This window comes from Microcaecilia unicolor, chromosome 1, assembly GCF_901765095.1.
Source record: "Microcaecilia unicolor chromosome 1, aMicUni1.1, whole genome shotgun sequence".
NCBI lineage: Eukaryota > Metazoa > Chordata > Amphibia > Gymnophiona > Siphonopidae > Microcaecilia > Microcaecilia unicolor.
The window spans coordinates 664,476,188-664,491,418 of NC_044031.1; the positions used below are offsets into that span (position 1 = coordinate 664,476,188).

Consider the following 15,231-nt stretch of genomic DNA (forward strand, 5'->3'; position numbering starts at 1 on the left):
AACTATGTTTTCAATTGCATCTTTTACTTCTACATGTATACTATAGCTCTTTTTAGGGATGTGCATTTTTTTTAGCCCACATTTAATCTGTTAAGACAATCTTACAAAAAAAAAGTGCATTCAAAATTGCGTTAACTCATGTTAATATATGAATAAGCGTGTACAGAGTCAGGGCTAGATTCAGTAAATGGCACCAAAAGTTAGGCACCTGGAAGATCTACATTAAGCCAGTATTCTGCAAAGGACGTTCTGCATGGAATGGCCTTTAATTGTGCATCTTGAACTAACTTTGGTTGCAAACACTTATACCTGCCAAAACGCTGGTGTAAATGGAAGTAGAATGCGTAAATGCCCCTCCCATGGTCACACCCACTTTGAAGTTGTGCATGAGAGAAGCTAGGTGCTAAGTTTACAGAATAGAGGTGTAAGTCAGTTACACACAAACTGCAAATTAGTGCATGTTGAGGTTTCTTTTTCTTTTTGCTAGTTATTTGCCAGTTGCTTTATGAATAGAAAACAGACTAAAATAATTGTAAAATATATTCCTTTTTCTTCCTGGTTGATTTTCTGCCTCTTGCAGCGATTTGTAATGTGCTATATGGTGAGCGACTGGGACTCCTGCAGGATAATGTTGACCCTGAGGCACAAAAATTCATTGATGCTGTTACCACTATGTTCCAGTCTACTGCAATAATGATGTACATCTCTCCGTGGTTTCTACGTATGATCAATGCAAAGGTCTGGAGAGACCACATAGAGTCATGGGATGTGATCTTTACACAAGGTGAGTAGAGAGGTGTGGTAGCCGTGTTAGTCCACTTTTAAAGGTAATCAATAGAAATAAAATAAAACATGGAAAAGAAAATAAGACATACCTTTTTTTATTGGACATAACTTAATTCATTTCTTGATTAGCTTTCGAAGGTTGCCCTTCTTCGTCAGATCGGAAATAAGCAAATGTTGGTAGATGACAGTATATGTAAGTGAAACATCAAAGCATTTCAGTGGCAGTCTAACAGGATGGGGGTGGATAGGTGAGAGACAGGGAGATATGCATGGAGACAGGAGGGTGACAAACAAAGCAGTACAATTTATGGTTTATAATGGGTTAGAAAACCCAGATCTTTGTTAAGTCCTGTCTGGTGGGTGTCAAAATATTTAATCATTCTGACTTCAAAGGTCTCACGTTCCTGTATTGTTTTAAATACTTTCAGGATTCTTACTATGAAATCACTACTGACTCTCCCCTGTCACTTTTGACCCCCACTCTGCCGCCGCAAGGTACCTTTGCTGGTGGGGGTCCCCAACCCCCGCCAGCCTTAGTCTTCTTCAGCGCCGGTCTCCGGCGCGTTCGCTCACTTTGCTGATCTGTGCTGTGAGTCCTGATGTCCAGCACATCTTGCACATTCCTTTAAGTGGGAACATGCAGGACATCAGGACTCACAGCACAGATCAGTGAAGTGAATGAACGTGCCAGAGACCAGAGCTGAAGAAGACTAAGACTGGCGTGGGTTGGGTACCCCCGCCAGCAAAGGTACCTTGCGTCGGCATCTGGGGAGGGTCGAAGGTGTCGGGGGAGGGGCGTTAGCGGTGTCGGGGGGGTCAAAAGTGGCAGGGGAGGGTCATCGGCGGTGGGGGGTTGGCTACTGGGTGAGGTGGGCTAAAATGTGCCGCCCCACCTTGGGATCTGGACCCCCCTCCCGCCAAGGTCTGGCTAAGCCCCTGCTCAGAGGGGTTTAACTGGGAAGGCATCTCTCCAGCCCAGTTAAACCCTTTTGAATATCGAGCAGTAAATAATTAGACACTTGTCTTATCTCAAAGGGTAAAAAGTTCAAATTTTACTTGACATATGAAAATGACAGTATAAACAATTTTGTAAATCTAACACCTTTCAAACTAAGAAAACGCAGGAGCAACTGGTTGCGTAAAGAGCTCTTGTCATATTTATAAGGTTTGCATAGAAGCCTGTACATATAAGAGGGAGCTTTCCCCTTTAAGATTGTAAATATCATGCTGAAAGGAAGTGACATCAGCATTGTGAATGGCAGCTTAAATGCGGAGCTTCGTCTTGGCTGTAGCTTAATTGCTTTTAATCATACCATTCACCTCGGTAAAAATTCGGTAGTCAGCAGGGGACTGTTTCTTTTTTTGTTTTGTTTTAATTTTTATTTCAGAATTTTTAACATAACATTCAAGCATACACTTAAGAAATCAGAAAAAAAATACAGAGTTACAGAAAGCTCACTTGATACAGGAAATAAACATCATCCATTAGTCCACAATATTGCTGGAGTCAAAAAGGAAATGTAAATATAGAAAAAGAAAAAACCCTAACAAGAAGGCAGATGAATTTGATACAGTGATAGCCACATTATGTGCTAACGAAAGGTAACTACCATCGCAGTCAGACCATCCTCCCATGCCACCAAAAATTCCAACAATTGCTTAGGTTCAAGAAATAAATTGCCAAACACAGAAGAAAGTGGACCTCTGCAATGGAAAATCCAAGAGAAGGGCACAGCGAAGGTGAAAAAATATTTTGTCACCTTCGCTGTGCCCTTCTCAAGAAATAAATCACCAACGTTATTTTTTTAATATGATATATAACAGGAAATTTTAACAAGTAAGATGATCCCATAACCAAGACCCTTGGGCAAAATCCTCAAAAAGTTCTTATGGCACCTTGGGGTCACCAAAGAAAAATCAGGAAAATAGATGAACATTAGAACCCCAAAATTGTTTATACATATATCTGAGGTAATTATATAACACCAAATTTCTGTCCAATTCCAGGGCAAAAGGTTACTAACAGAGAAGATCCTTCTAAACACCCTATATTTTCTCCTTAGCCTGGATATCTTCACAATTTGCTATAGGGACAGGTCCAGTATCTTGATGGCATCCCATATGGTGTCACAGTCGACTACTGCTGGTTTCTGTGATCCACTGAGGGCAGTATTTTCTGTGCTGAACCAACCCAGCAGCACCAGAAGATGTTGAAGTGTCCAGCCTTGATCCCTAATAACCTCTCTCCCAGCCACTTCTTCAGCCACCTCAAAAAAGAGGGTGGGGGGAATGGGGCATTCCACGCACTGGCTCCCCACTCGATTAGGTTAACTTCTACCCCTTTGCAAGCAGTGCAAAAGCCAACAAACTGCCTCCCAATCTCGGTGGAATCAGTCTATCTTCTGGGCTCAAAGACACCCGCTCTGCACTAAGGCCCAATTAATTGAATGTCGAGCTCTCCAAAGGCACTGTAGCGGATCCATGGGTCATGATGCCAGCAACCTCGAAGAAGGTTTGAATAAGCTCAAGAATAGAACTTTGCACCCACGAGTAGGTACGTATCTGTCCTCTCTTCTTCCCCACTGTAGCCAGCACAAATGGGGAGAAAATGGCTTAAAATAGATGCCAACACAGGAGCTGACTCAGAACACTTCTGCCTCGAACACCATTTTACCTGTTCCTTGAACTCCTGCTGTCCTGGCTTGATGAGTTTGGCAGTCTTGCGTCATAAGATTAAAGAGTTTTGTGACTTTCCAAGGTTTCTGCAACTTGACGTATGTCTAAAATGGTGCTGGTATTATCTGAAGAATCAGGAGACTATCCAGCTCATTTTCGAAGGAGATCGCCTGCCATCTTCCGACACAAATCGGGAGATGGCCGGCGATCTCCTGAACCTGGCCAAATCGGTATAATCGAAAGCCGATTTTGGCCGGCGCCAACTGCTTTCCGTCGCGGAGCCGGCCAAACTTCAAGAGGGCGTGTTGGTAGGGTAGTGAAGGCGGGACGGGGGCAAGATGGGGGCGTGGTACAAGATGGCCGGCTTCGCCCGATAATGGAAAAAAGAAAGCCGGCCTTGATGAGCATTTCGCCAGCTTCACTTGGTCCCTTTTTTTTCAGGACCAAGCTTCAAAAAGGTGCCGCAACTGACCAAATGACCACTGGAGGGAATTGGGGATGACCTCCCCTTACTCCCCCAGTGGTCACCAACCCCCTCCCACCCAAAAAAAAAGAAAAATTTTCTTTTGCCAGCCTCTATGCCAGCCTGAAAAGTCATACCCAGCTCTCTGATAGCAGTATGCAGCTCCCTGGAACAGTTTTTTGTGGGTGCAGTGCACTTCAGGCAGGTGGACCCAGGCCCATCCCCCCTACCTGTTACACTTGTGGTGGTAAATGGGAGACCTCCAACACCCCCCCCCCCAAAACCCACTGTACCCACATGTAGGTACCTCCCTTCACCCATAAGGGCTATGGTAGTGTTGTAGAGTTGTGGGTAGTGGGTTTTGCGGGTGGTTTTGCGGGGCTCAGCACACAAGGTAAGGGAAGTATGCACCTGGGAGCAATTTTTGAAGTCCACTGCAGTGCCCCCTAGGGTGCCCAGTTGGTGTACTGACATGTCAGGGGGACCAGTGCACTAAAAATGCTGGCTCCTTCCACGACCAAATGCCTTGGATTTGGCCGGGTTTGAGATCGCCGGCATTAGTTTCCATTATTGGCAAAAACCGATGCCTGCCATCTCAAACCCGACGATCTCTGACATTTGGCCGGCCCCAACCTTATTATCGAAACGAAAGATGGCCGGCCATCTTTTTCGATAATACAGTTCGGGACTGCTCTTTGCGGCGCCGGCCAAATAGATGGCCGGCGCCGTTCGATTATCAATGCTCAAAGCCCACCTCTTCAATGTCGCCTTCGGCACCTAATCACTACACCTCTTCTCAGGAATACTTATCTACCCCAACTTGACATTTCGTTCTTTAGATTGTAAGCTCTTCCGAGCAGGGACCGTCCTTAATTGTTAATTTGTACAGCGCTGCGTAACCCTAGTAGCGCTCTAGAAATGTTAAGTAGTAGTAGTAGTAGTAGTAGTAGTAGTAGTAGTACAGATATGGAGAGGAATGTTGGAGCTTCCCAGTCTTGCAAAATTAGCCGCTGGATGTCGGATCTTTCAAAGTTTGGTAGGACATAAAAACAGCTTTAGATGAGATAAAATCAGATTTAGCGGTGATCAAGGAGCAGCAAGGATATTTGGAGCAGTGTATAGTGAGCTGTGAAGAGGAGTTAAAAACTGTTAAAGCATCTGGTGACAGCCATGCTAAAGACATACAGGATTTATGGGATAAGGCAGAGGACCAATAAAATAGGTCCTGTCGTAATAACATTCAAGTGTGGGGCATCTCAGAGGACTCTGCTTTTATTTATTTATTTATTATATTTGTATCCCGCACTTTCTCACTAAAAGCAGGCTCAATGCGGCTTACATAGTAATAGGTAACACAGAATTTTGTTGTGTAAAGTAGGAAATTAAGTATAACATAATAGAAGGATGGATGGGTAGTAATAGGATGGGTAGGTAGGTAGAGACAGGTGATAGAGAGAGGAAGGTAAGGTGGGAGATTCTGGGTCAATGTCGTTTTCTCTTCAGTATATGTAAGGTAGATGGGTTCATGAGATTAATCTGGGTCTTTTGGGTAGGCTTATTTGAATAGATGGGTTTTTAGTGCTTTTCTGAATAGTAGGTGGTTATGGATTGCTCGGATAGGTCTAGGGAGATCGTTCCATAGACGGCAGCCTAGGAAGGAGAAATTGGATCCATAATAAGTTTTGTACTTGAGACCTTTACAGCTGGGGTAGTGCAGGCTGAGGTGATACAAGAGCTGGCGGCATTTCTGATGAATCCAGTGGGATGGAAAATCAGGGATTCCCCTCTCAAGGTAGATCGTGCACACAGAGCCCTAGATCCCCGCAGTACAGATATAATTGCTTGACTGCATGATTTCAACCAGAGGAGAGGCTGCTTGAGGCTGTCCACAAAAAAGGCTCTATTACTTGGAAAGGTGTCGGTGGAAATTTACCATGATCTTTTGTCTATCACTCTACAAAGCAGTGAGAGTTTAAAGGAGTCACCACATTTATGCGTTTAAAGCAAATTCGCTACAACTGGGTCGTCCCATCAGGGATCCAGTTTACTGTGCATATGGTTCCTAATACTCATGGCTTTGCTAACTCCTTTTATAAAACGCATGCTTCCACCAGTGTTTGTTTTTTTAATTTGCTGCACAGTGCTACAGTTCTCTCACAGCATAACAACATAGGTGGAATCACAATTTTAAGTAAACCTGGTAGGGATAATACCTTTTGTGGGTCTTATAGACCCATACTAATGTTGATCTGAAAATTTGGGCTAAGGTTCTGGCCTGTAGATTAGCCTGCTATTTTTCTTTTGTTATTAGTTCTGACCAAGTAGGGTTTGTTCCAGGTAGGCAAATGGTGGACAATATCCAGCAAATCCTGCATTTCACAAGGATAGTGCACTCTGAGAAAATTCCCTTGATTTTTTTGGCAGTAGATGCTGAGAAGTCGTTCGACTGAGTACACTGGCCATTTGTTTTTGCAGTTTTGCATAAATGTAGAGATTTTGGGTTTAATAGCCCCTTTACACTTCCCCATAACTATCAAATATAGCAATATTAACAAGATAACCACTCCTCGGAGCTCCTTGGTGCTCCAAGGGGCACGCCCTGTGGCTACGTATCGCAAAGGTGCCAACCTCTTATAGGACTGAGGAAGCCCCAGATGATATCAGGGGTCCATCTACCTTAGTGCCTGATGGCAAAACAGCACTAGGACTCCAACAAATATCTCCACTCTCCTCATGCATGCTGCTCCATGGGAAAGCAACTCCCCGATCTCAAGATGCCATACAGGTACCTTCCTCCAATCTTCCCACCAAAGACACCGACTTCTTATGGGACTGGGGAAGCCCCAGATGACATCAGATTTCCATCTACCTTGGTGCCTGATGGCAAAACAGCACCGGGACTCCAACTAAAGTCTCCACTCTCCTCCCACATGCTGCTCCACGGGAGGACAACTCCCTGATCTCAATACACAAAACATGTACCCTCCTCAGATCTTCCTGCCAAAGGTGCCGACTTCTTATAGGGCTGGGGAAGCCCCAGATGACATCAGAGGTTCGTCTACCTCAGTGCCTGATGACAAAATGGCACCAGGGCTCCAACAAAAATCTCCACTCTCCTCCCACATGCTTCTCCATGGGAGGGCAATTCCCCATTCTCAAGACGCCAAACAAGTACCTTCCTCCAAGGGGAACTATTCTTGGTTGGGTAGGGTAGCTATCTTGAAAGTGAAAGTTTATTTTGGTTGCTTTATCTATTTCAGGTTCTCCTCATCCCAATTAGTCCACACATCATTGATTGATGGCAGAGGTTACTGTTTTATTTTATTTGGAGGGGTAGACATCCTAGAATTGCTAAAGGGGTGATGATGAAGCACAAAGAATTGGGTAGCTTGGGGGTCCCGGATTTGAATTCTTATTATCTTGCTGCTCAAATCTCTCATGTATGGAACTAGAGAAGAGGCTCTTTTTTCAAGCCCTATGTTCAAACTGAGCAAGAGCAGATTTAGAAAATCCCTATTTCTGGGGTGCCCTGGGGCTCGTGGTCCTCTTCATGGGTATCTCATATTGTCAATTCTTTTCTTAGACATATTTTGCAGGTATGGCGAAGGGTTATCTGTATACTGCATGGTGTTTCTTGGAGATCATGGTTTACTCCTCTGGTTTTGGTCTTTGGAGGGGACACAGCTCTATATGATTTTCATTTTTTACATTGGGATACACTGGGTTTGCAGTTTGTGACTCAATTATTTTATAATAGGACTTTGAAAACATTTGATGTCTTACAGGATGAATTCTACCTTCCCCAGTCAAACTTGTACTTATATCTTAGGTTTCGGTACTGTCTCTCTGGAGGACTTTTTAGAACTAATACATTGGAAAATGTTTCCTTTGGGGGAGTTGTGGGCTCTACCTGTGATCTTGAGGATTCACAAAATTATCAAGAAATATGATTTTTCACAACTCAAATGCATGATTGCTTAGAGACTGAGTTCACAGATCATGTCTGGGAGTCTATTGTGCACATGTTCTGTTTCTGTATGTATTAAAGAGAATGGCGTAAAGCTTTTGCTGAGATGGTATATGACTCTGCAGCTGTTGTATAAAAGGGGTCTTTTGGGTCAGTTTACTTTGGTGAATAAACTTTTTGGACGCTCTTACTTCTTGTTTGCAGTTTGCCACAGTTATTTGGAATTTTCTCTACTTTCACTCCTGTTGTTTTGTGCTTGCTTCTCTTGTGAAAGTTGTGGACCCCTTCTCCTTTTTTTGCCTGGACTGAGTATAAAAGGGGTCTAAATTGAATTTGCTGTGCTGGATACAATGTGGAGGTATGGGTTCACTTCGACACATGGGGTTGATTTGTCTTTCTGTAAAACCTTTTTGGTCACAGGTTCAATCAGGGCTGTCCAAGGTGTTAGGAATGCCTCTCTCTTTTGGATGTGAACTTTGTTTAATCTGCTCTCACAGGACATGGTTAGGCAGCTTCAAAGATTTGTGAAATGTGCTGTATATGCTGCTCATTTTGTGGTTCCATCCATCTGGAAATCTGCCACTGTTTTTTGTTACTAGATGGCAGAGATTGCAAAATGTGATCTTACTGGAAAAATTAACAGCTCTTTGGAAGAAAAAGGATGGACTGTTTCAAACCTTATTGGTGAAAAACCGAAAAGGGTGGGAAGTTGACCACAGACACCAGAGATTGGAAAAAATGGACTTAAAAACAAAATGTTTATTTAAAAAAGGACTCGACACAGACGTTATGCTCTAGGCCTGCATCAAGTAAATACATATAAGAATAATAATAAAGTAAAATGCATATATGTAAAAATGTACAGTGAAACAATATACATGTATAATAAAAAAATATCAATGTCACCAATCATAAGGACTCATTTAATAAACCATTACGATGAAAAATGTGTGGAAAGTTTGGCCATATTAACAGATCATAAATTATAAAAAAATGTTTAAAAATGTATAAAAAAGTATATACATATATAATAACATCATTAGTGTCATCAAAATCACAAAAAATCAATATGCTATAAATATAAATGGAAAGCATATATTTGCCGCGCATGCGCGGCCGCCTTCCCGCCCAAACCGGCTCGTGCCGGCCAGTCTCATATGTAGCAAGACAAGAGAAGGGAAGACACAACTCCAATGGGGAGGCGGGCGGGTTTGTGAGAACAATCAGCCTGCTGTCCTCGGAGAATACCTTCTACAGGTATGTAGCATTCGCTTTCTCCGAGGACAAGCAGGCTGCTTGTTCTCACTGATGGGGTATCCCTAGCCCCCAGGCTCACTCAAAACAACAACCATGGTCAATTGGGCCTCGCAACGGCGAGGACATAACTGAGATTGACCTAAAAAATTTACCAACTAACTGAGAGTGCAGCCTGGAACAGAACAAACATGGGCCTAGGGGGGTGGAGTTGGATTCTAAACCCCGAACAGATTCTGAAGCACTGACTGCCCGAACCGACTGTCGCGTCGGGTATCCTGCTGCAGGCAGTAATGAGATGTGAATGTGTGGACAGATGACCACGTCGCAGCTTTGCAAATCTCTTCAATAGTGGCTGACTTCAAGTGGGCTACCGACGCTGCCATGGCTCTAACATTATGAGCCGTGACATGACCCTCAAGAGCCAGCCCAGCCTGCGCGTAAGTGAAGGAAATGCAATCTGCTAGCCAATTGGATATGGTGCGTTTTCCCACAGCCACTCCCCTCCTGTTGGGATCAAAAGAAACAAACAATTGGGCGGACTGTCTGTTGGGCTGTGCCCGCTCCAGATAGAAGGCCAATGCTCTCTTGCAGTCCAATGTGTGCAGCTGACGTTCAGCAGGGCAGGAATGAGGACGGGGAAAGAATGTTGGCAAGACAATTGACTGGTTCAGATGGAACTCCGACACAACCTTTGGCAGGAACTTAGGGTGAGTGCGGAGGACTACTCTGTTATGATGAAATTTGGTGTAAGGGGCCTGGGCTACCAGGGCTTGAAGCTCACTGACTCTATGAGCTGAAGTAACTGCCACCAAGAAAATGACCTTCCAGGTCAAGTACTTCAGATGGCAGGAATCCAGTGGCTCAAAAGGAGGTTTCATCAGCTGGGTGAGAACGACATTGAGATTACATGACACTGTAGGAGGCTTGACAGGGGGCTTTGACAAAAGCAAACCTCTCATGAAGCGAACAACTAAAGGCTGTCCTGAGATCGGCTTACCTTCCACACGGTAATGGTATGCACTGATTGCACTAAGGTGAACCCTTACAGAGTTGGTCTTGAGACCGGACTCAGACAAGTGCAGAAGGTATTCAAGCAGGGTCTGTGTAGGACAAGAGCGAGGATCTAGGGCCTTGCTGTCACACCAGACGGCAAACCTCCTCCATAGAAAGAAGTAACTCCTCTTAGTGGAATCTTTCCTGGAAGCAAGCAAGATGCGGGAGACACCCTCTGACAGACCCAAAGAGGCAAAGTCTACGCGCTCAACATCCAGGCCGTGAGAGCCATGGACCGGAGGTTGGAATGCAGAAGCGCCCCTTCGTCCTGCGTGATGAGGGTCGGAAAACACTCCAATCTCCACGGTTCTTCGGAGGACAACTCCAGAAGAAGAGGGAACCAGATCTGACGCGGCCAAAAAGGAGCAATCAGAATCATGGTGCCTTGGTCTTGCTTGAGTTTCAACAAAGTCTTCCCCACCAGAGGTATGGGAGGATAAGCATACAGCAGACCCTCCCCCCAGTCCAGGAGGAAGGCATCCGATGCCAGTCTGCCGTGGGCCTGAAGCCTGGAACAGAACTGAGGGACTTTGTGGTTGGCTCGAGATGCGAAGAGATCTACCAAGGGGGTGCCCCACACCTGGAAGATCTGTCGCACCACACGGGAATTGAGCGACCACTCGTGAGGTTGCATAATCCTGCTCAACCTGTCGGCCAGACTGTTGTTTACGCCTGCCAGATATGTGGCTTGGAGCACCATGCCGTGACGGCGAGCCCAGAGCCACATGCTGACGGCTTCCTGACACAGGGGGTGAGATCTGGTGCCCCTCTGCTTGTTGACGTAATACATGGCAACCTGGTTGTCTGTCTGAATTTCGATAATTTGATGGGACAGCCGATCTCTGAAAGCCTTCAGAGCGTTCCAGATCGCTCGTAACTCCAGAAGATTGATCTGCAGATCGCGTTCCTGGAGGGACCAGCTTCCTTGGGTGTGAAGCCCATCGACATGAGCTCCCCATCCCAGGAGGGACGCATCCGTGGTCAGCACTTTTTTTGGCTGAGGAATTTGGAAAGGACGTCCCAGAGTCAAATTGGACCAAATTGTCCACCAATACAGGGATTCAAGAAAACTCGTGGACAGGTGGATCACGTCTTCTAGATCCCCAGCAGCCTGAAACCACTGGGAAGCTAGGGTCCATTGAGCAGATCTCATGTGAAGGCGGGCCATGGGAGTCACATGAACTGTGGAGGCCATGTGGCCCAGCAATCTCAACATCTGCCGAGCTGTGATCTGCTGGGACGCTCGCACCCGTGAGACGAGGGACAACAAGTTGTTGGCTCTCGTCTCTGGGAGATAGGCGCGAGCCGTCCGAGAATCCAGCAGAGCTCCTATGAATTCGAGTTTCTGCACTGGGAGAAGATGGGACTTTGGGTAATTTATCACAAACCCCAGTAGCTCCAGGAGGCGAATAGTCATCTGCATGGACTGCAGGGCTCCTGCCTCGGATGTGTTCTTCACCAGCCAATCGTCGAGATATGGGAACGCGTGTACCCCCAGTCTGCGAAGTGCTGCTGCTACTACAGCCAAGCACTTGGTGAACACTCTGGGCGCAGAGGCGAGCCCAAAGGGTAGCACACAGTACTGGAAGTGACGTGTGCCCAGCTGAAATCGCAGATACTGTCTGTGAGCTGGCAGTATCGGGATGTGCGTGTAGGCGTCCTTCAAGTCCAGAGAGCATAGCCAATCGTTTTCCTGAATCATGGGGAGAAGGGTGCCCAGGGAAAGCATCCTGAACTTTCCTTTGACCAGATATTTGTTCAGGGCCCTTAGGTCTAGGATGGGACCCATCCCCCCTGTTTTCTTTTCCACAAGGAAGTACCTGGAATAGAATCCCAGCCCTTCTTGCCCGGATGGCACGGGCTCGACCGCATTGGCGCTGAGAAGGGCGGAGAGTTCCTCTGCAAGTACCTGCTTGTGCTGGAATCTGTAAGACTGAGCTCCCGGTGGACAATTTGGAGGTTTTGAGGCCAAATTGAGGGTGTATCCTTGCCGGACTATTTGGAGAACCCACTGATCGGAGGTTATGAGAGGCCACCTTTGGTGAAAAGCTTTCAACCTCCCTCCGACTGGCAGGTCGCCCGGCACTGACACTTGAATGGCGGCTATGCTCTGCTGGAGCCAGTCAAAAGCTCGTCCCTTGCTTTTGCTGGGGAGCCGAGGGGCCTTGCTGAGGCGCACGCTGCTGACGAGAGCGAGCGCGCTGGGGCTTAGCCTGGGCCGCAGGCTGTCGAGAAGGAGGATTGTACCTACGCTTGCCAGAAGAGTAGGGAACAGTCTTCCTTCCCCCAAAAAATCTTCTACCTGTAGAGGTAGAGGCTGAAGGCTGCCGGCGGGAGAACTTGTCGAATGCGGTGTCCCGCTGGTGGAGCTGCTCTACCACCTGCTCGACTTTTTCTCCAAAAATATTATCCGCACGGCAAGGCGAGTCCGCAATCCGCTGCTGGATTCTATTCTCCGGGTTGGAGGCACGCAGCCATGAGAGTCTGCGCATCACCACACCTTGAGCAGCGGCCCTGGACGCAACATCAAAGGTGTCATACACCCCTCTGGCCAGGAATTTTCTGCACGCCTTCAGCTGCCTGACCACCTCCTGAAATGGCTTGGCTTGCTCAGGGGGGAGCGTGTCCACCAAGCCCGCCAACTGCCGCACATTGTTCCGCATGTGTATGCTCGTGTAGAGCTGGTAGGACTGAATCTTGGCCACGAGCATAGAAGAATGGTAGGCCTTCCTCCCAAAGGAGTCCAAGGTTCTAGAGTCCTTGCCCGGGGGCGCCGAAGCATGTTCTCTAGAACTCTTGGCCTTCTTTAGGGCCAAATCCACAACTCCAGAGTCGTGAGGCAACTGAGTGCGCATCAGCTCTGGGTCCCCATGGATCCAGTACTGGGACTCGATCTTCTTGGGAATGTGGGGATTAGTTAATGGCTTGGTCCAGTTCGCCAGCAATGTCTTTTTGAGGACATGATGCATGGGTACTGTGGACGCTTCCTTAGGTGGAGAAGGATAGTCCAGGAGCTCAAACATTTCAGCCCTGAGCTCGTCCTCCACAACCACCAGGAAGGGGATGGCCGTAGACATCTCCCGGACAAAGGAAGCGAAAGACAGGCTCTCAGGAGGAGAAAGCTGTCTTTCAGGAGAGGGAGTGGGATCGGAAGGAAGACCCTCAGACTCCTCGTCAGAGAAATATCTGATGTCTTCTTCCTCTTCCCACGAGGCCTCACCATCGGTGTCAGACACAAGTTCACGGACCTGTGTCTGCAACCGTGCCCGGCTCGACTCCGTGGAACCACGGCCACGGTGGGAGCGTCGAGAGGTAGACTCCCTCGCCCGCACCGGCGAAGCTCCCTCCGCCGACGTAGTCGGGGAGCCTTCCTGGGAGGCTACCGCAGTCGGTACCGCAAGCGGCACCGATGTCGGAGACCTCACCCCGGACAATGGACCAGCCGGCGCCTGGCTCGACGGTACCGGAGGCGCAAGCACCCCCGGTACCGGAGGGGTAGGGCGCAACAGCTCTCCCAGGATCTCTGGGAGAACGGCCCGGAGGCTCTCGTGCAGAGCGGCTGTGGAAAAAGACATGGAAGCCGATGCAGGAGTCGATGTCAGAACGTGTTCCGGGCGTGGAGGCTGTTCCGGGCTGTCCAAAGGGGAGCGCATCGACACCTCTTGAACAGAGGGCGAGCGGTACTCTCGGTGCCGATGCTTACTGGGTGCCGACTCCCTCGGCAACCCAGAGCTCTCGGTGCCGACGCGGGAAGAGGACCGGTGACGATGCTTCTTCGATTTTTTGGAACGAAGCACGTCACCGGAGCTTCCCGGCACCGACGAGGAGGACGTAGAATCCAGCCGTCTCTTCCTCGGGGCCGAGGCCAAAGAGGGTCGGTCTCGGGGGGGCTGTACCGCAGGAGCCCTCAGGGTAGGGGGAGACCCACCCGTAGGCTCACCGCCACCAGCAGGGGAATGGACAGCCCTCACCTGCACTCCAGACGAAGCACCACCGTCCGACGACATCAGCAAATGGGGAGGTCTCGATACCACCGACACCGACGCAGCCCTCCGATGTCGCCCCGACGCAGAGGGCCGATGCCTCGATGCACTCGATGCAATCGGGGGCGAGGATGAAGGTCCGGGCGCCGACGACATTGAGGCAGTCGATACTCCCGGTGCCGATGCCGACGAAGAGCCCGAGAACAAAATGTTCCACTGGGCTAACCTCGCTACCTGAGTCCGCTTTTGTAAGAGGGAACACAGACTACAGGCCTAAGGGCGGTGCCCAGCCCCCAGACACTGAAGACATGACGCGTGCCTGTCAGTGAGCGAGATTACCCGGGCGCACTGGGTGCACTTCTTGAAGCCGCTGGAAGACTTCGATGTCATGGGCGGAAAAATCGCGCCGGCGAGATCAAAACTCGAAATGGCGAAAATGGCATCACAAAAATAGGGGGAAGAAAAACTTCGACCGAGGCCTAAATAGGGCCTACCCCGACGACGAAAGAAAACTTACCGGGGCAAAAAACTCGAAGTATGGGAAGGGAGAAAACCAAAAGGCCTCCTCCCGACACCTTTTTTCTTCTTTTTTTTTTTTTTTTTTTTGAACAAGTTGAAGAACGACGCGCGAGTTCAACTTTGGGGCGCGAACGGCGAAACACGACCGTACCGAGCGCGGACAAAAGAAGACTGGCCGGCACGAGCCGGTTCGGGCGGGAAGACGGCCGCGCATGCGCGGTGCGCATCGGCGCGCGAGGACTAGCAAAGGACTTTGCTAGAAAGTGTTCTGATTGGAGGGGCTGCCGTGGGCGTCACCCATCAGTGAGAACAAGCAGCCTGCTTGTCCTCGGAGAATATAAAAAAATAATAAAATAAAAATATATATACCACCAAAGATATCATCAATTGTATGTACCGAAGAATATGAGGAAGTGCTCATAAAACAAATAAAGCGTTTTTAATGGTGTGTGTTTAAAAATTAGTGATGGCATAAGAAATACAAATAGCTGCTAAATAGGCTCCACAGCTGTGTGAAAACATATCAA

The 15,231-nt window shown here is 47.9% G+C and overlaps 1 protein-coding gene across 1 annotated transcript in view; it reads left to right on the forward strand.

Moving 5' to 3' along the window:
- LOC115457552 (cholesterol side-chain cleavage enzyme, mitochondrial) overlaps positions 1–15,231 on the forward strand; it is a 136,654-nt gene that overhangs the window by 72,292 nt on the left and 49,131 nt on the right. The window contains exon 4 of the mRNA XM_030187009.1: positions 581–784. Coding sequence (XP_030042869.1) covers positions 581–784 — 204 coding nt within the window. The remainder of the gene's footprint in view (positions 1–580; positions 785–15,231) is intronic.